Source organism: Cucurbita maxima, unplaced genomic scaffold (assembly GCF_002738345.1).
Source record: "Cucurbita maxima cultivar Rimu unplaced genomic scaffold, Cmax_1.0 Cma_Scf00023, whole genome shotgun sequence".
Taxonomy (NCBI): Eukaryota; Viridiplantae; Streptophyta; class Magnoliopsida; order Cucurbitales; family Cucurbitaceae; genus Cucurbita; species Cucurbita maxima.
The window spans coordinates 1,260,464-1,280,719 of record NW_019272039.1 but is presented as its reverse complement, the minus strand read 5'-3'; the positions used below and the strand labels follow the sequence as shown (position 1 = coordinate 1,280,719).

The window sequence follows — 20,256 nt, the reverse complement described above, 5'->3', positions numbered from 1 at the left end:
TCTCGGGCCCCACAAAACACCCCGGAAAACGGGTCGGTAACGGATGGGGGTGGGGCCCATCTTACACTGGTTTCAGGCCGACGAAAATCACTCGCAAAGCCCAAAATGGAATTGGCCCGAGGGAGCAAGCAATTCGAAACACCCAGCCGCCCTCCTGCCTTGCACGTCATTTTCTGATCCCTTCTTACTGAATCTCCGGCAGATTCTTGGGCAGAATCCATGGCTTTGCTCGAACAACCCAAGCCTTGCTGTTGGGTATCTGTATCTGGGCTTGGCTTCTGACCCAAAACAACGTCTGTCGTCTCTGGTGCAGACAATGCAAGAACCGGGCTTTCAGGTCCCAAAATACTCCTCCCTTTCATTAATCGCCTTTGTCTGTATTCTTTTCCGCTTTAACAAACAAACAAACTGGTTGTTTCCCTTCAAACTTGAGCTTCTGCTACACCTTTCCCCTTTTTTGTGTCGTCTGTCTGTACTGATTTCGATTTGCTCCGATTTCAACTCCGGCGTACTCACACTCCCTTACAATTTTATTTATTACCCTCTATTTTCTTTTTTCTAATTATTGATTTTAATTCCTATTTTTAATAATAATAATAATAATATTTATAGAAAAAAACACTTTTTAGATACTTTTTTTTGCCCACCGGAAAATGGTATATTCTATATATTAACGGCGGCGGATTGAAGTGGGGAGTGGCGCGTTGATTATGCCGAGTAGATTAGCACTCAAGATTTCAATTATAGCCTACGTGGCACCACCTGTACCGTTGTTGAAGATAATGTTAATATCCTCACCTGGGTCCCACCGTTATTGCCCGCCAGTTTGGACCCCATTTTTAAAACGTATATATTATTATTATTATTATTATGATCCATCCTCACTATCGCTGTTTCTCTCTCTCTCTCTCTCTCAACAGCATTAAGGCAACTTCCGAACAGATTAAACAAAATTAGCAATTAATAGCAGTAGCGCGCCTTCTAATTACGCTGTCTTTCTTTAAGTTTTCCTTTTACGGATTCCCAAGGAAGGCATTTTTCAGAGCCCAAATAAGAAACCCTAAGTTTCTACTTTCCTTGCGCTTTAATGGCGGATTTGGAGAAGCAGGAGAGGGTGTTTGGAGAAGAGGAGGATAAGTTTCTGGAGGAGGTCACGTTATTGGATTTCGATATGTTGTGTTCCACGGTGGCTATGCAGACGCAGGGAAAATGGGCAAAGTTGGAGAGTGCTGAAGACGCTAAAACGGGACCCGAAATCGGTGGGGTTTTCAGGATGTGGGAAGGTGAACTACTCGATTGCTTCGAGGACCGTCGCATCGCTATCGAATCCGCCTGGTTAGACTCCTTAATCCACTTTTTCATCTCTCTATTCAGCTTGTTTAGGGAAATTATTTCGTCTTTTTGTTCTTCCCTTTTTAGGTGTCTAAAAAAGTTGATCAATAGTTCCTATGCACGTTTTTTGCTCATGGATGCGGAGTATCTATATTTGGTTGTGGTTATCTAGCAGGGGATGTATGTTCTGCGCAATTTTGAATTATAACTATGATTGATGATGCAGCTGTCCGTGTCACAGATTTGGGAAGAATATGGGAAGGGCTGGTTTTGGCACTTGTTTTCTTCAGGTGAACTTTTTCTTGGCTGCTTGAACCTTTAAAGGGAGAGAGAGGGGAAGAAGTTAGATTATAGTTTTCTTTGATCATCAAATTTTCTTAATGCGTAGTTTTCCCTTCCTTACTTTTGAAGATATATTATTGTGCAGGGAAGCGTTTATTTTGCTCTTGCTCTTGGTGCCCTTTGCAGTTTCATTGCCTTTTTGGTCACAAAACGCCATTACTTTGTATATTCAGCATTTGCTTTCACCATTGCAACAGGAACATATTTGGGGTTCTTCCGCACCCAGATGAGGAGGAAATTCAATATAAGGGTGAGACTTCTTTTTCTATCAGCTTATGGAAAACCAAATGGCTAATAGTATATTTGGGATAGTTTTTCTGCTATAGTATAGCAATTGCAATTGTGTAACCGCTCAAGCCCACCGCTTGTAGATATTGTTCTCTTTAGGCTTTCACTTCAACGGTTTCCCTTCAAGGTTTTAAAACGCGTCTACTAGAGATAAGTTTTTTCACACCCTTATAAGGAATGCTTCGTTCCCCTCTATAACCGACGTGGGATCTCACAATCCACCCCTCAAAGGGAACCTCCGTGAGGCCGATGGCGATACGTAATGGACCAAAGTAGACTATATATGTCAGTGGTGGGTTTGGGCTTCGGCTTTGGCGGCTACAAATTGTGTGTAGAGAGAGACTAGTAATAGGAAGTGTGGGTGAAAAGTGAGATTAATGAGAGAGTACATGAGCCCAAGGTTACAAATCTCCACTCCAGGTTGGTTATACTAAAAAAAAAGGAGAGAACACTTGTTGTGAGAGTACTAGCAAGGGCATATTGGTAGTTAGCTAGGGATGCCTTGGTTCTATAAATAGATGGAGTTAGTAGGGACCTTAGAAGGGGGATAATTTTGGATACCTTTGGGTGATGACTTTGGATATTTTACAGTGTGGGTGTGAGATCTCACGCCTATTGGAGAGGGCAATGAAGTATTTTTTATAACGGTGTGAAAACCTCTCCCTAACATAGTGTTAAACCGTGAGGACAATATTTGCTAGTGGTGAGCTTGAGCTACTATGGAGAGATATTGCCCTCTCGAGTTTTAATCTCGAGTTTTAATTTCTTTCTCATTAATACTGTTGAGTGAAAGTTTCAGCGGCGTTTTTTTAGTGGCTAATGTGATGATCAATATTGTTTTATATTTCAGGGAGGAGATAGCTACTTGGATGACTGCGTCAACCACCTTATCTGCCCCTGCTGCGCCTTATCTCAGGTCTGTCCTTCAATATCTGCACATCAAAACCTTGTATTCATTTTAAAGTTCCTACTTCTCTCATCTTTTGTAAGCAACTTAAACTAACATATTCAATCGTGGCTGATATACCTCTAAATGTGGAGCAGGAATCACGAACGTTGGAAATGAATAACATTCAAGATGGCACATGGCACGGTCGGGGTGACACAATATGCATAGGTAGTTATGGTGATGCCAGCCGATTCGTTGAGCTAAACCCACCTTCTCCTGTCTCAACCAAATCCGCTGAAACCTGTGGCATTGTAAAGGATGTGCCAAATCGTGATCACTCTTGAAACCTGACCAATGTGTGGCATTCTCCATCTGATTTCTTATCGAAGATGCACGATACACTGCCTTAATGGTTAAGGCTGCAGTTGGTAACAATGGAGATGAGGTTTCTGAACATCGATATAGAGGAGGCGGGAGGCTGAAAAGGACTCCTTTCTTGAAGGAAGATTTCTTGATTTTTATCCACTGTTGTGTTCTACCACTGTGAAAAATACACATGGTAGTGTGTTCTTCTGGTTTAAAGAAATAACACTTCTAAACTTGTGTATATTATACTATTAATTTGATGTATCAACTAGATGGATGCAGCAGCCCTTGATTCTGGCTGTTTTGACGTTCGTTCATTGTAGCATTTTAGTTTTCGTACTTCTTTTCACTTGAAATTTCTGAAAACATCAGAATTTTAAATCATTAATGGTGTGTTTTTTATTTTCTAAAGGTGGTGGTGGTGGTAGTGGTAGTAAAATGTTGTGTAAGAAGTTTTATAACACTGATTTTACAGAGTAGTCACGCCACTGAATCAAGATAAACCCGAAATGAACCACGAATTACAGTCCCAATTTAATCCAATTACGCAACCAAAATAATATTTTGCTGTGGAACTTGAAAATAAATTTACTTATTCATTTCAACCGTGTTCTATTGCTATGGCGATACTCGGCTACCAGCCCTTGTTTCAGATCCACTTCCCCGAACCTCTTCGCCCACCGGATGGCCCATCATGCCCGCTGTATACGGCGGAGTCCTCGCCGTGGTTTGGACTCCATAGTACATCTGTTGACTAACGCCGCCATCTGCAGCGATCCTGGCCGCCTCCGCCTGTGGGTCGTAACCACTCACCGGACCCATGCCTCCGCCGTACATTTGACCGCCCATCGTAACTGGGTGGTGATATGTCATCGGCACCTGACCGCCACCCACCGGTGGGAACTGTTGAACGTACGGCGGGGGAGTCTGTATCGGGATATGCTGAATCGGGACATTTCCGGGTGGAATCTGACCGGGAAGAAGGTAGACGACCGGTTGATGACCCGGGTAATTTGTACCCGGGAAATAATGCATCATCGGGCTATTCGGAAATCCGGCCGGTTGAGAGAACGGCATCGCCGGCGGCTCACAATTCTCCGGCGTTTTATCCACCGGCTCCGCTCTCGGCGATGGCGTGTCGGGCCGGGTTTTAACCGGTGGAAGATTAGGCATCGTAGCCACACAAGTCGCTGACGGCACAACAGGAGCTGGCGATCCGGGATCCGATACCGAAACATTCTCAGATGGATTCAAATTAAATCGACTTTTCAATTTGGGTTCTCGTGATTGAATCGAAGCATCGTCCTGATTATCGAGACCAAACAAATAGTCCGGGACTTCAGAGACGATGGACGAAACCTCGGACCGGCCACGCTCGAGCTCCGGCCCCGGTGCGCCGCCGTTGAGAGCGTCTAGAAACCAGTGGTCCCGATTTGTCGAACCGCCGAGAAGGGAATTAATACTACTAGCTCTGGAATCTTCCCCTTTCAGAAACAGAAACAATCGGAGCCTCGCCGATTTCGGATTGTGATTCTGTACAAGCCGATCGTACTCATCCATCATATTCTCGACATCCTCGTCCGTGGTCACCGAAATCAAGGCGTCAAGATCTTCACTGGGAAGCTGGTACTTTATGGTCATATTAATTGTACCTAAGCAAACAAATTCAAAACCCCTTTTCGAATCAAAAGTTCGAAACCCCAAATTAAAAGAAAACACATTCAAAATTATACAAAATCAACTTGCCGGTGATCTTAGCGAGTTTGGCGAGAAAGTGGGAGAAAGTAGTGGACCGTTGAACGGCGACAATGCGAGTCTCGCCACCGACGTATCGGAGCTGATTATCATGCGGTCGGGGTAAGATCTTGCCACCAAAACTGCACATGAATCGAACTCGAGCATGTGGATCGTTAGATAAGTTAAAGTGGTGGTCGGACCTCGGCGATGACGCAACAGAGTCGGTCGCGTTGGAGTCGAGTTCCGATGGATGAATCGACGCCATTTTCAAGCTTCAAGAATAACGAACAACACTCCTGCAGATGAACAAAAAGAGAAAAGTCCGATAAACAAGGAAATTCTAAAACTTTAAGCGAATTCATTGGTTAATTGTCTTCCGACATTATATCCTTGGATTTACAGAGTTGAATTGTAATACTAAAATTACTGAATTCAGACAAAAACACATTCACTGCACGATTCAAATTCATAAGATCTCAAAACCCAACACTTTTCTTTTCTTTTCTTTTTTGTTCTTTTGTGCTTTTCACTACTCTGTTTCTGCATCCTTAGATTTTCATTCCTCTTATCCCAATCATTTAATTCATATAATGTATCATACAACATGACTTACTGAAGCCCAACACAATTCTTCATCCCTACGTTTTCACCACTGAAAAACAAGAACACCAAAATCAAAAACTAAATAGAAAATGAAAAAGACTGAACCTTTGATGATCAGACCAATTAATACAAAAATTGGGAATGGTTAGTAAAAAGCAGAGAATTAATTACCCAAGAATTAAGGGACTTGGTTGCTTGAAGTTGAACTGAAAAGAGACGGAAGGAGGAGGGTGCCGGGTGGTGGTGGCGGCGGCGGTGGAGTTGAGCGGACCTCTCTATTATTTCCACATAGCGTACATTTCAGGCTTTAAATTTGGTATTAGCTGTTTTATTTAATTTTTAATTAATAAAGAGTAGAGCCCACGCGCTGGACTAATTATAATCTCCGACGTGGTGGCACTGGCTTATCCACCAACGCCTCTGCTATCCTACGCCGCCTCCGTATAACTTTCGTGTTGCCGCCCCACCAATCGCATCCTCTTGTCTTTCTGATCTGGCTCTGGGCCCCACCACCATTTGATCATACTTCCACGAGCTACTCCTCCAGTATAAACGTGGAATTTAATCCCTTTAAACGATTCGTTTCGGCCACCACTCGATTTCAACAAAATCTTCCTATCCGAATTATTGAACACCGGTTTCGTTCTTTTAATAGTATTTTTTTTTTCTTTTCCTTTTCTATTAAATTAGCGAAACTCATCTATTTTTTTAGTCCAGGCCCAAAAGTCAAATCTACCCTCATCATCATTATTTTTTAATTCACTCCATTCTTTTGTATTAAGTGGATGATTATTAAATTTGATTAATTAGCTTAATGCTTAGCTCCAAACATCGCTATCATCCTAACATTAGAAAAATTTGATGATGGTGAATTTAGAAATAATTAATTTCGTCCCCATCAAAAACAAAAGCAAAGCAAGTTGAGCGTTTTATAATTGGAAATCGAAAAGGACGTTGTGTGTAAGTTAGTATTTGCACTGTTTCCGGCTTCCGAATCTTCAATATTTTACAATTTTCAGTTTATAACCCAAACAAAAACACTCCCATTTTAGAGTCCTGCCAAATCATGGCCCTCCACATTTCCCCTGCGTCATTCCAAATGCTACTTGCTTTGCCCCTTCACCACACTGCGCAACTGCAAGCTCAGACCCAATGAACCCCATTTAATCTTACGCTACTAAATTTTTTAAATTTCGAACCACTTTCACATTTATAGTCCATCGGGGTTAGCGCCCGACCAATCCTCAACAAAGAATTGCGTGCGTTTTGTGAAGTCAAAAGTTGTGAGTCTACTTCTCGCCGAAACCTTTCTCCGTTGGTACATGTCAAAATCAGTCGCTACAATGTTTGGGCGTTTTTATACTCTGCGTCAAACCCATTAAACTACTGTTCTTCCGTCTCATTTTCTCAGCTTTTTAAATCAAAGAATTCAACTCTCTACTTCCTCGTATTCGGACTTGGAAGTGTTTGGATTCTTTCGCCACCAAGCTGTGTGTCCGCTCGCCAGGTTTCTCACGTTTCTTATTAGTTTATTCGCTTTCATTATATTTCTTGTATTTTAATCATTCCAGTTTTTGTTTTGAATCTTCTTCCACATTGTAGAATCTCTCTTGTCTCTTTGCTTTCTTTTTCTTGCATTCAAACACAAGATTATCTTCAGAACTTAGATATGAACGGAATCGAAGTAGCCACCTACCAATTGATTTTTCTGCTATTTCTTTGAATCTAGAGTTTGTGATAAACCGCTTTTGGTTTGAGTTGACAAAGCTGCTAATTACGGGCTTCCTTGAATTTTGTGCTGGATTCTCTTACAGCTCATCTTTCCTGTGGTCAAATCTGTGTATTTATTGCTGTTCCTTCACACTCGCTCTTTCCTTCTGAATGATACTCTTGCATATAAGAACATCAATCCCATTTGTTTTTCCTGTTATAATTCTCTTCAGTTTTTCATTTTTCCTTTGAACTGTTCTTTATTGTTTGGAGGTAGGAATCTATCATGACTGATGTCAATGATGAATCTGGGGCTCCGGCGAGGACTGAGGTTTGTGCTCATCCCTTTTTTTAAAACTGTTTTTTATTGTTTGATTTTTATTTGAATTTTCTGAGCAGGGGAAGTACACAGCTCTGGCAGTGTGCTGGGTTCTCGGTTTGGGTTCGCTTGTTTGTTGGAACAGTATGCTAACCATATCAGATTACTATTATCAATTGTTTCCGGTAAGAGTATTGAAATAAACATGGATGATTAACTGACACAGCCCATATCTGTGAGCGGTGTTATTTAAAGTTTATTTCAGTTGAAGAATTATAAGTCTTATACTTGTTTGTAACTTTGAAGCATTATCATCCTTCAAGAGTACTCACCCTCGTGTATCAACCATTTGCTGTTGGAACAATTGCAATCCTTGCATATTATGAAGCAAAAATTGATACCCGATGGAGGAACATACGTGGATACTCTCTCTTTTTCATAAGTAGTGTGTTGCTTATTGTTGTAAGTAATGGCCGCTGCTTTCAAAATTGAGATGCTCTGATTGGTGCATATAAGTTAAAAGATCTCTCTTTCTTATTCAGTAAGAACGACCATTAATGTTGTTTTCTTCTGCAATAGTTGGATTTGGTCACATCTGGAAAAGGAGGGGTTGGACCATATATCGCTTTGTGCGCCATTGTCGGTTCATTCGGAGTTGCTGATGCTTTCGTGCAAGGTGGTATGGTTGGAGATCTTGCTTTGATGTGTCCCGAATTCATCCAGGTTTGTTTTTACTCTGTTGTGGGGATAAAGTTTGGATTTTGTACCTACTTACTATGTATGCAATCATTACGTGAGATCTCATATCTATTAGAGAGAGAAACGAAACATTCATTATAAGGGTACATAAACCTTTTTTTAGCAAACTAATTTTTAAAATGTAAGACTGACGGAGATACGTAACAAGCCAAAGTGAATAATATTTGTTAACGGTAGGCTTGGACTGTTACAAATGGTATCAAAGCCAAACATCGGGTGGTGTGTCAGCAAAGACATTGGGTCTCAGAAGGGAGTGGGTTGTGAGATCCCACATTAATTGGAGAGGGGAACGAACATTCTTTATTAGGATGTGGAAACCTCTTTCTAGCAGATGCATTTTAAAATCGTGAGACTGACGGCGATATATAACGGGCCAAAACAGACAATATCGATTAGCAGTGGGCTTGGGACAAATTATCTTACCAGTTGTTTTGTCAGGGCAGTCTTTTATGGCTGGATTGGCTGCCTCAGGAGCTCTAACCTCTGGGTTGAGGTTAATCACAAAAGCTGCTTTTGAGGATTTTCATAACGGTCTTCGTAAAGGAACAAGTATGTCAATTCTATTTTCAACCACTAATCATTCGTCTTATGTAGCCTGTTCTTGGCAGCTCAAAGTGTAACTGACTTCTTTACTGGTTTATGCAGTTCTATTCTTAGCGATATCTGCTGCTTTCGAGTTCCTTTGTGTTGTTCTCTATGCTATAGTCTTCCCTAAAGTTCCACTTGTGAAGTACTACCGTAAAAAGGCCGCTTCTGAAGGATCCAAAACCGTGTCATCTGACCTTGCTGCTGCAGGCATCCAGATTCAGTCAAACCAACAAGTATGACGAAGTTCCCCAAGTTTTTTCAATTATAGTAGCAACAGAATATCCTTGATAAACTCGTTTTTAATCTTCACAGGAAGACAAAACCGAGCTATTGAGCAAAAAACAACTATTTCAGATGAACATGGATTATCTTTTTGGCGTGTTTCTGATATACGTTCTCACATTGTCTATCTTTCCCGGCTTCTTGTATGAAAACACTGGAAAACACCGACTAGGATCATGGTAGGTTTTCTCGAGCGTTAGATTTATTATCCTTGAATTCTCTGATAGACAGTGGCTGCTGATATATTTCAGGTATCCACTTGTTTTGATAGCAATGTACAATGTGTGGGATCTAATAGGCAGATACATTCCGCTCATAAACTGGCTGAAGTTGGAGTCGAGGAAGGGCCTCTTCATCGCAATTCTGTGCCGTTTTCTACTGATCCCGGCGTTTTACTTCACAGCAAAATATGGTGACCAAGGGTGGATGATCTTTCTCACTTCCTTCTTGGGATTATCCAATGGCCATCTTACAGTCTGTGTTTTTACTGCAGCACCTAAAGGCTACAAGGTTAGAACTTCAACACACTTAATTTGATTGATACTCACATGACCTTTAACTTTCTGGTGAATCTGATCAATTGTTTTGTATTTTGGTTTGTTGAAGGCACCTGAGCAGAATGCGTTGGGGAACTTGCTTGTACTGTTCCTATTAGGCGGCATTTTTACAGGAGTTTCCCTTGATTGGCTGTGGATCATCGGAAATGGTAGCTTTTGAAGCGTCAGTTCAATATCATTTGATGAACAAAGCGTGGATATCTGCTTATGAATACGCCTCTTGCAGTTGCACCAAGTTTATTAGCTAAGCGGAAACCAGCCCATCCGTTTTTAAGATATGGATGAGATATGTTTTCTAGTTCGATAATTTAAAAGTGTAAAAATATGAGAATGACCATAACCTTGGTTAATTAAGAGAATGACTATACATCTTCCTTGACATGAGATATTTTGAGAAACAAAAAATAAAATCACGAGAGAAGTTTGTAATTCGTAACATAATATCAAAGTCATGCCAAGTCTAAAAAATGTAATCAAATGTGATTAAGTGTTGAACAAAACGATGTATTTCTTCGGTTTAGAAAAGAATATAATATCACACACCTTAGAATACAGTGAGATTGGGCTGGATGATCTGACCAAGAAAAATTCACATGGGTCAATCGCTTATGAGGCTATTGGGCTTCAAATCCGTTTATTGACCCTCACAACAATATGATATCAGTATGTTGTTTTGGAGTCTCTCAGTAGTCTTGCTGCTGCAACTGTGTGCATGACAATCCCTTTTTCACATATTTAACTCACTTTTGATTGCAGCATACCTCAACGGCAAAAAGATAGACAAGCTTTCCCGAGCATCATAATTTGGCTGCAATCCTTCCAATTAATCAATTGGTATGATTTTTGTTTATTGTCATGTACTCGGAAGCCATTATCATAATTCATGGCGAACACCTTATTGAATGTGACAGTAGCCATATAATACGCATTTTTTGAGTCTTGATGATCTCTACAGCATAGCAGAGGGAAAATTTGAAGCTGTTTTTGAATACGAACACAATTATAAGTAGATAAATGACAGAAAAACAATTGCATTTGAGGCAAAATTTTAGTTGAGATTACTGGTTTTAAGATCTGAATTAGTCAAAGCTTATGAGAAGATAAGCATGAATCTACAATTGAATATCGCAATTTGTTTCAGTAATTCGATCCTAATCTGTTACCAATTAGAATTTCGGGTTTCCCGGTTATTACGAATTTGCCACTTTCCTTTCCCCTAATAACAATAAATGTTGAATATATTTTAACGCCCTCCTTCCTCCTCCCTCCTCTTTTCTATTGCATTTTTTCTGCAGCAAAGATTGGGTTTTTTGGGTGCCGAGCTTTCTTGGTTTTCTTCATCTGATTGTTTCCTGTTAGGGAAATTGTATTGGTTTGGGAGCGCTAATGGAAGAAGAAGAAGAAGGACTTCCGGACCATTTGCGGTGCAAGAGGACTGATGGGAAGCAATGGCGTTGCAAACGGAGAGTAAAGGACAATCTCAAGCTCTGTGAAATTCACCATCTCCAAGGCCGCCATCGCCAGTACAAGGAGAAAGTACCGGATTCTCTCAAACTTCAAAGGACCAACAGGAAATCGATTGAAACGGATTCGAACGTTGAAAATCTCGTAATTAGGGCCCCGAAAGCGGCAACACTCGCAAAACTAATGAAGCGGAAGAAATTGGCGGGGACTTCAGCGGCATTGGATGGGATGCTCACTAGAATGAAGAAAAAGAAAGGGAGTGTGCAGGTGGAGTTGATAAGGATGGTGCTGAGAAGGGAAGTGGAGAAGAGAGGAAAGAAAAAGGTTGTCCACAAGGCGAGGAAGAGGCTGAAGAATCAAGGTAATGGAATTGAGTCAGAGGAGAACAGTGATAAGGAAATGACGAGACAATTGCCCTATGGACTTATGGCAATTTCTCCTTCTCCATCCCCTCTTCAATCTGGCAATGAAGGTTCTTCTTGCGGAATCAAGGTTGGGGCACAATCAAGGCCGATTCAACAACGGCGATTTCGGTCCAAGAATGTCAATATTCTTCCAGTTGGCGAGTTGCAGGTAAAGATATTCGTTTCTGTTCGACTCAGGTGGTTTGATTGGTGATTCAATTTGTTGATATAAATGGTTTCTTCTATTTCGTTTTCGGCATTTCCCCCTTAGGTTCTACCAAATGGGCGTAATGTGGGGAACTTGAGAAAATCTAGGAGGAAGAAGTGCCATTGGTGTCAAGAAAGTAGTTCATGGAGTTTAATTCAGTGTTCGAGTTGTCAAAAAACGTTCTTTTGCATAGACTGCATCAGAGATCGGTAAGTCTCACATATTTTGTTCAACTTGGGCTTTTCCATTCATGATCATGAACTTTTAATCAGCTGTTGTTTGGTTTAGTTCACAATACTAGGGCTTTATGTGGTATAGCCATTGTTGAAGTATTAGAATGTATAAAGATTTTTCGAAGGTAGTTAACTAACGCTCGAACCTATTTACTTATCGTCCCATTTATTTCTTCCAGAAAGCCATGCCTTTGAAGCTGGGAGATAACACTTCTCTTTAGTAGCTTGTATATGCCATAGTTATAATTTATGAAACTTGTCAACTAGTGATAAACAACTTTCCTTGTAATTCAGACTATAAGTGATATTTTTAGACATCATTAATGTTACCGCAAACTTCTAAGCTTTCATCAGAAGTTCTGTCAGTACTCTGGTTAGAATTAACGGAATGAAAAACATCTTTATGTTTCACATTGTGATCTTACCATTTATTAAGATGAGATGATCCTTTAGCTCAAGTTTATGATAATGCAGATACTTTGATACACAAGAAGAAGTTAAAAAGGCATGCCCTGTTTGCCGTGGGATTTGCCACTGTAAGGACTGTTCGATGTATCAATCTTTGCACACAGAATGTAAGGTCTGATATGAAAGACTTGTTTGTGTCTAGACCATGGTTCTTGCATAGATGTATATTGATGCTCATCGGCGAAATCAATTTCAGGATTCTTTGGGAGACGGCATTGGAAAAATTTTACGTTTCCATTATTTGATTTGTGTACTTCTCCCTATGCTCAAACAAATAAACATAGAGATGCACGCTGAGCTAGAAACAGAGGCCATGGTAAAAGGTAGTTTTGAGATTTCATCAACTTTTGGTCTTGTAATAATTAGTTCTGATTTAAATCACACGGTGTTATTTATCTGCAAGTTCCCTTAAATGTCTTTTATGCATCAGGAATAGAACTTTCTGAAGTTGATATCAAGCAGGATGAATTTGGCAGTCTTGAACATTGTTGGTATGTTCCCTCATATGCTGGAGCTTTTTTTTTTTTTTTTCTTTCTGAAAGATAGGCTGGAACAATTCGTCCTTGACATATTGCTTTTTAATATTTAATTCTCCTCACAATCCCTTTTGCAATTGATGTACAGTAGTAACTGCAAAACTGTTATTGCGGATCTCTATAGAAGTTGCCCAAGTTGTTCCTATAATCTCTGCTTAAGTTGCTGCCATAATATTTTTCTTGAGGATTCCAATGGAGTTTATAACCTGCCTCTTTCGAAGTATCTTGATGGAAAGACAACCTTTCTGTCTGATAAAACAAAACTTTTGAAAAACAAGAAGTTAAATCCTAGTCCGTGGCTTCCTTCTTCCAAATCATTGCATAAAGGGAGAGTTCAAAATAGTGTTCAGCATTTTTCTTGTCCATCAAAAGAATGTGGCAGCTGCAGTGACAGTCTTCTTGAATTGAGATGTATTTTCCCACTAAGTTGGACTAAGGAACTTGAAGTGAACGCAGAAGAAATCGTATGCAGCTATGACTTTCCAGAGTCTGTTGATTCATCATCAAACTGTACTTTGTGCTTTGGTGAGGACCATAAAGTTGATGAACTTGAAGAGTTCCAGAAAGTAGCTGTCCTGGAGGATTCAAATGATAATTATTTGCATTATCCCAGCCTTTTTCGCATCCGTCTTGATGACCTTGACCATTTTCAGAGGCACTGGATTAGAGGTCATCCTGTAATTGTGCGTAATGTCCTGGAGACTTCTGATCTGACATGGGATCCAGTAGTTATGTTTCGCACTTACCTTGAAAGAATCATTTCGAGATATGAAAATGGTACGAGTCTCTCAGAAGCTTCCAATAACTTGGACTGGTGCGAGGTCAGCATTTTCTCTAGCAAACTTTGTAAATGCAATACTCCCATTTGTCTCTTTGTGTTGGGATTTATTTTTGTAAATGATTCTATCTTGTTTTGATGTTCCTCTGTTTGTGACATTTGAATTCTTCATGCAGGTAGAAATTGGCATTAGGCAGTACTTTATGGGTTCTCTTAAGGGGAAGACACACACAAACACTTGTAACAACATGTTAAAATTAAAAGGTTGGCTTTCTTCCCATTTGTTTCAAGAGAAGTTTCCAGCTCACTATGCAGAAATAATGCGAATTCTACCGCTTCAAGAATACATGAACCCAATGTCTGGTCTTCTGAATCTAGCTACAAAGTTACCACAGGGAGCTGGGAAGCCTGACATGGGTCCATGTGTGTATATGGCTTATGGATGTTCCCAAGAGCATGTTTTGACTGACTCTGTCTCCAGATTATGTTATGACTCGTATGATGTGGTATGCTTATTCTTTATCGATCATTCATTGGAGTGATAATTTTCATTAAAATATTAGATGAACTGTTACACTATTTGTGTGGCAGATTAACATTTTGGCCCACAGTACAGACGTCCCTGTTTCAACAGAACAACTTACAGGAGTTGTGAACTTGCTTCAAAGACAAAGGGCTCAAAGTGAGTCTTCCAATACCTCTACGAATCAGTCAAGTGTGGAGGAAGTAGAATCTTGCACGGCTGGAGAAGAAACACCCTTCATTAAGAGGTTTGCAAAAGTACCCTGTTTCTCTGCATCCGCTGAGCAAGTGTTTGCTCAGGGTATTAAACGGCCAAGTATGACCTCTGATGGTGCATGCGACTCGGATCCTGAACCATTAATGTTTCAATGCAAATCTTCCCAAACTAATGAGAGGACAGGAGCTCCAAATACGTTAAGACAACAGACACATTCTGCCCTCGATGATGGAAACAGTACTTCAAAGTCGTGTGGTGCCCAGTGGGATGTCTTTCGGAGGCAAGATGTTCCGATGCTATCAGAGTACCTACGAAGGCATTCTGATGAGTTCATTCATAAGCATGTAAGCACTGAACATTTAGTGTCCCGTATTAGCACGTGCTCTGATTGAGCAATCACTAACTGCATCTCATGCAGGTTGTGCATCCAATTCTAGACCAGAGTTGTTTTCTGGATGCAACCCACAAATTAAGACTGAAGGAGGAATTTCGTATGTACTGTTTTGATTTTTTTTCCCCCTTGCTGTCTCTCTGTTAGATAATAATGGAGTAATTGAATTTTTTTATGCCATTAGAAATCGAACCATGGACTTTTGAGCAAAATGTTGGAGAAGCTGTCATCATTCCTGCTGGATGTCCATACCAGATACGGAATGGAAAGGTCAGAAGAAAATGCAACTTTACAAACTCCTTTATATTCTTTAATCCTTTCTTTAGAGCCTCTAGCTAGACCTTTATTGTTTCGTTAAAGCCTGTGAATCTGTGATTACGTTTTGCGTGCTTATCACTATGGAAAGCTTTGGATTTCTGTCAAAAATTATGCCTTTTGAGAAAGAGGGGCATTCTAATTATGGGAAAAATATAGGGAAAGGTAAACATTTTACCTCTGCTGATACGTTATATAATCTTATATCTTAACTGCAGTCTTGCTTACACGTAGTATTAGATTTTATGTCACCTGAAAGTGTTGGCCAAAGTATCCAGTTGATCGATGAGGTTCGACTGCTTCCCGAAAACCACATAGCAAAAGAGAAGACATTAGAGGTTAAAATCTTAACCGTCCTAATTCGAAATACAGTACATTGTTTAGTAGATAAAAGCATGGTTAAAGACTTGTTTCTGATAGCAGGTTAAAAAGAGAGCCCTCGAAACTATAGATGCAGCAATTAAAAAGGTTCGGGAGCTTACAAATGCACTGCAAGAAGTACCTCATTGATTAAGGTTCTTTTTTCCTTTTTCCCTTAATTTTTCAGTTCAGCATTCTTTATCTGCCATTGGCAGTGGTTTCATGTATCGAATTGGTTGATTGATACCTATTTTGACATGCTTATACAATATCTCTGCCATTCTGCTGTTCCAATCTCTGAAGATGAAAACATAGTAGACTTCAGTTAGCAAAAATTGCAGTTTCAAAGATCTCTTTTACTCGAAAAATCTGAAATACATCTAAAATGTAAGAGTTATATAACAATACCAAAGTAACTTTCCAAGTGTTTCCAAGTGTTCATTTCATTGGATGTGATCATGTTTGAGTTATTCTTTTTGCTGAAGTTTAGTTTAAAGATCAAAATGTGGTTCAAACCATAATATAGACAGGACGCCTCGTTTACTGGCTTGCAAGATGCTTCGGGACGAAGCATATTTTTTAATAGCAATGCCGGCTGACTCATGTGTATGCAAGTTTCTTCTACTTCTACTCAGCTCAAGAAGCTGAGCTCAAAGATTAATTATGCGTTCATTAATACCCTCGATTAGAAACTAAAAATGGGTCTCGACAAACAAATTGAAGTTGTCTGTTACATTTTTAAATCATGAAAGACCATCAATTTCATTTTTAATTAATATGTAATACGATCATCCTTGTTATCAATATTTGTATTCATATATGTAGCATATTTACAGACACATGAAAGTTGAGAGATTGTTATTTAACCAACCAAGAGAACTATCTACTAAGAAGCCACGCTCAGGATAATAAAAAATAAACACGACAGGCACAGTCAAGAAGTTGAAAGTAACAATACAACCACGGCTGCTGCTTCTGTTTGCCAGGTGAAGAAAGATGTAACCTTACATCGAGAAGAGTACAAACAATATGGTCTCAAAAGAATTTACACTTTTCCCTCAGTTTTGAAATTACAAAATCAAAACTTCTTAGTGGAAAAATGATTATGCATTATAAGACAACTTGAATAACGTGGAAAAGGCTTTATTAGTAAATAATTTCGTCTCTACATTGTCAAAAATGTTTTATTAGATCAGAGAGCCAAAACCCATGCTCCTACGGTGCCATCAATCCTTCAATTGTGTAGGTAAGCGACTCCGCCCAATCACCTCTTAGTAACAGTGTTTGCAGTGTTTGCATCACATTATATTCAGGATCAAGCTTCCTCTGCCAACCCTATTCAAATGAGATACAACAAGTTTCATCCGAAGGTTAGTCATCATAATACGATCTGTAAACTTTTAAGCGAAAGAAAGATGCTTTTCTCCTGAGATAAAGATTGCGTCAATATAAAACTAAGATAAGACGTTAGTGCATGAGAATATTCATCATTTAAGTGCAGAAATGACGGGTTATCATCATCGTGCCTTTCAAAACCAGCATTTATCTTTCCTCCATTTTAGAAAAACTGAAACTAATGTAATAGTGGAAACTGGAAATACAAACTCGTGAATATAGGAAAAGCGGTCAGACCATACCTCAAGAACCAAGGTCGTGACCATCGCAGTGCAGACATTTCCATCAATGTTGACTCTATAACGCCTCACTTTCTCCAGTAAGTGCTGAATGGTTTCAGAAGGATGAACTAGCTCAGCTTCTGGAGTAGCCCAGAAGGCAAACGCATCTGTCACTTCCTGTAAGCAGGAGATAAGAATTCAGAAATACTCTCACAAAAAAATATGGGTTGGCTTCTCATAAGAAAAGCTACGATTAATAGGTCTTCATTTTCATTAGCTTGTTCGCCACAAGGAAGTGACAGACAAACCAAAATGTTAACTCTACATTCTAGGATCTAACTACAATTATCCCAGAAGATCAAAAAGAATTGAGATGCATATATTATTACCTCAATAAATGCGTTCGGATCAGGGCAGTTTTGTTGTTTTGATAATCTCAGGGTGCACTCTGCAACAGTGCGGCCATCCCATCGGGCAACGGCCTTAAAAAATTCTAGTAAATTTATTCTATCATTTCCAGAAAGTTCAGCAGTCATGCCGACATCAAGGAAAACAACATGAGGCTTTGAATTATTGAAGAGTCGCTTCCTAGGGGATTTGTCATGAGGCATCCTGACAAGAATATTTCCAGGATGCATGTCTGCATGTATAAAGTTGTCCACCTGAAAGGTCGACATTAGACCAACGTTAGATAGAATCCAGAAAAGTGCAATGCTAAACAATGAAGCTATGGCAGAGAAAATGAGACGACTTAAAATGAGGAATGACAATCAGCAATGCAGCAGAAATACACAGTTAGCATTACCAGAAGCATTTTAAGAAAAGCATGAGTCCCAATGTGTGCCAATGCAGACTTGAGTCTCTCATTTCCTTCAAGCTCATCAACGTAGTGTGAAACACTTTCCCCTTGTTCATAAGTCTCCACTAAAACAGCAGGATGTACGAGAGGATACACAGGTTTTGGAAATGAAACATCCTTCCACTGTCTAAAATTATAAATGAAGCGGCTCAAGTAAGCAGCTTCCCTTGCAAGGTCTACTTGAGACATCATAAAAACCGCAAATTGTTGCACACTTTCATCCAATCTCAACCACCTGAGTGTAGGAATAAACTTTGAGATTTTTGCTACCAAGTCAATTATAGCGAAATCTCTCCTAATTAATTCACCTACACCAGGATGTCTAACTTTAATAGCAACTAACATTGGCTTTACTAGTTGACCAGGGTAACTAAACTTCAAATAAGCTCGGTATACTTGAGCAATACTTCCAGATGCAACAGGTTTCTCTTCAAATTTCTCAAATATATCATTAAGCTTTCTACCAAATGCCCGTTCAATAGTTTTTTTCGTGTAGGCAAAGCTATGCTCAGGAGCCTTAGTTTGAAGCTCTGATAACTCGGCACATAAGTCTCTAGGGAAGAGATCTGGCCTTGTTGCTGCCCACTGACCCCACTTAATGAATGCCGGACCACCTTTTTCCAGGGAGCGGTGAACAACCCGAAGCCAGAGACTCCTGAAGCTATGTCCAAAGGTATCCACAAATGGTGCCATCATTATGCAAGGTGTGAACAAGATTGCCAGATAAAGAGCTCTAAGTAGCAATATCATAACTTCTAATGTAGAATGCAGTAGTAAAACCACGAAGGCGTGTCCATCTTGTGCATGGACAAAGAAAGAATCATGAGATGGATAATAGCCTGCGTTTGAGACAGTTCTTTGGGCACGTGCTAGCTCACCACATATGAAAGCAAATATACCAGGAAGTATCAGGTAAGAACGAGAAATGGCCAAGATAAAGGCTTGAGTAGCTTTGTTTATGGAGGGAAAAGAACGGCTATCAGAAGAAAATTTGTAGGAAAACCTTTTCCGAACAAATTGGGCATGATGCTTAACAATGTTTCTTGCTGTGAAGACACCAAAACCTTTGGGGTAAAAACTTCTCCTAGTGCAATGTAAAGGCAAGGAAGTATGTCCTCTGGATAAAAAACCATAGTGAGAGAACAATTTAGTATGAAATAGAGGTCCTGCAGCAACAATCGTCCCCCTCTTCCTTGCTTCTACATGGCTCAGTCTTTGGCTTGTAATAAGCGAACGTGCTGTCTTCTTTATATTCCCCAGCATCAAATATCTGCTAGCATTAAACTTTGTTTAGCAGCAAGGTTAATGAATTTTGATCGATAACTATGCAAAGTGCTTCTCGAGCACTTGCACACTCTAACCTCCCAATCATCAACAGTAAATTATACAAGTAAAAGATTAAATAAGGAGATGCTAACTGCTCCGGTATGCCAAGAATTGCAAGATTCATCAGTTCATGCCTGAACTTATGATTCCTTTACACAAACTCGGAAGGTTCGAAAATCCAAAGAGAGTCGAAAAGATTCAGTGCAGAAAGCTCATACACAAACATGAGAGTGTGGAGGAAAATATACATATTAAAATACGAAGAAATTAAACTATAAGATCAAAAGGTTCATGACCTCGACATGGTGATCGAAAACCTGATGAGGAATGGATCCAGCAATCATGCGCAGGTGGTGAAAGATTCCTACCAGCATTTTTTTGAAGGATTCTACCTTGGGCACTCTCCTTAACTTTGGGCATCACCAAACTGCGATTCGAATTCCTGGGTTTTTCAGAGAGCTGATTCACACAATCGATGCAAGAGGTAAAGGAAGAAAGAGAAATGGGCCGTCCCGTCGTTGCCGACCTTAATTGGGCCATCCATGAGGCCCAACTTACGTTTACTCTCATGGGCTTTAGGCGGTCCATTTCAAGCTTGAACAAGAAAGGCAACGGAGTTTCAAGTATGATGCACGGACACAACCACAACATTGGAGAAAAATTAGCATTTTGTTGGAAAGCATGTGGCACGTCCATCAATCTTAATACACACTTTCTTCATTCATAATAATGAAAAGGCAAGTTAAATGGAAGCCCCACAAGCCGACACTTCCTTTTTGCCAACTTT

General features: G+C 39.9%; 5 protein-coding genes across 9 annotated transcripts; 3 read left to right on the top strand and 2 right to left on the bottom strand.

Moving 5' to 3' along the window:
* Window positions 1-867: 867 nt before the first annotated feature.
* On the top strand, window positions 868-3,556 carry LOC111496709. Its single transcript, XM_023147191.1, has 5 exons — window positions 868-1,335; window positions 1,559-1,622; window positions 1,760-1,924; window positions 2,813-2,878; window positions 3,007-3,556. Exons 1-5 carry the CDS (start codon window positions 1,088-1,090, stop codon window positions 3,193-3,195), a joined length of 732 nt encoding a protein of 243 aa, XP_023002959.1. The 5' UTR covers window positions 868-1,087; the 3' UTR covers window positions 3,196-3,556.
* Window positions 3,557-3,648: 92 nt separating this feature from the next.
* LOC111496695 lies at window positions 3,649-5,891 on the bottom strand. 3 transcript variants are annotated; one of them, XM_023147172.1, is made up of 4 exons: window positions 5,729-5,891; window positions 5,568-5,606; window positions 4,964-5,250; window positions 3,649-4,869 (listed from the first exon to the last, which is right to left on the bottom strand). In XM_023147172.1, the coding sequence occupies exons 3-4, from the start codon at window positions 5,217-5,219 to the stop codon at window positions 3,836-3,838; spliced, it is 1,290 nt and encodes a 429-aa protein (XP_023002940.1). In that variant the 5' UTR covers window positions 5,220-5,250; window positions 5,568-5,606; window positions 5,729-5,891; the 3' UTR covers window positions 3,649-3,835. The 3 variants fall into 3 exon arrangements, with proteins under 3 accessions (XP_023002940.1, XP_023002938.1, XP_023002937.1); XM_023147170.1 differs by lacking the exon at window positions 5,568-5,606 and having other exon boundaries at window positions 4,964-5,253; XM_023147169.1 differs by lacking the exon at window positions 5,568-5,606.
* Window positions 5,892-6,762: 871 nt separating this feature from the next.
* On the top strand, window positions 6,763-10,071 carry LOC111496696 (equilibrative nucleotide transporter 3-like). Of its 2 annotated transcripts, none has more exons than XM_023147173.1 (10): window positions 6,763-7,064; window positions 7,287-7,598; window positions 7,667-7,771; window positions 7,893-8,048; window positions 8,166-8,309; window positions 8,789-8,894; window positions 8,991-9,166; window positions 9,246-9,394; window positions 9,467-9,725; window positions 9,822-10,069. In XM_023147173.1, exons 2-10 carry the CDS (start codon window positions 7,554-7,556, stop codon window positions 9,930-9,932), a joined length of 1,251 nt encoding a protein of 416 aa, XP_023002941.1. In that variant the 5' UTR covers window positions 6,763-7,064; window positions 7,287-7,553; the 3' UTR covers window positions 9,933-10,069. The 2 variants fall into 2 exon arrangements, with proteins under 2 accessions (XP_023002941.1, XP_023002942.1); XM_023147174.1 differs by having other exon boundaries at window positions 6,779-7,064; window positions 7,545-7,598; window positions 9,822-10,071.
* Window positions 10,072-11,016: 945 nt separating this feature from the next.
* LOC111497046 (lysine-specific demethylase JMJ25-like) lies at window positions 11,017-16,003 on the top strand. Of its 2 annotated transcripts, none has more exons than XM_023147662.1 (12): window positions 11,017-11,809; window positions 11,912-12,057; window positions 12,556-12,661; window positions 12,746-12,872; window positions 12,980-13,040; window positions 13,177-13,906; window positions 14,040-14,369; window positions 14,455-14,946; window positions 15,021-15,093; window positions 15,178-15,263; window positions 15,527-15,646; window positions 15,732-16,003. In XM_023147662.1, the coding sequence occupies exons 1-12, from the start codon at window positions 11,159-11,161 to the stop codon at window positions 15,816-15,818; spliced, it is 3,009 nt and encodes a 1,002-aa protein (XP_023003430.1). In that variant the 5' UTR covers window positions 11,017-11,158; the 3' UTR covers window positions 15,819-16,003. The 2 variants fall into 2 exon arrangements, with proteins under 2 accessions (XP_023003430.1, XP_023003429.1); XM_023147661.1 differs by having other exon boundaries at window positions 13,174-13,906.
* A 607-nt stretch (window positions 16,004-16,610) lies between these two features.
* LOC111497184 (probable serine/threonine-protein kinase abkC) lies at window positions 16,611-19,939 on the bottom strand. The gene is made up of 5 exons (XM_023147888.1): window positions 19,766-19,939; window positions 18,090-19,413; window positions 17,674-17,946; window positions 17,306-17,461; window positions 16,611-17,003 (listed from the first exon to the last, which is right to left on the bottom strand). The coding sequence occupies exons 1-5, from the start codon at window positions 19,771-19,773 to the stop codon at window positions 16,884-16,886; spliced, it is 1,881 nt and encodes a 626-aa protein (XP_023003656.1). The 5' UTR covers window positions 19,774-19,939; the 3' UTR covers window positions 16,611-16,883.
* Window positions 19,940-20,256: the final 317 nt, after the last annotated feature.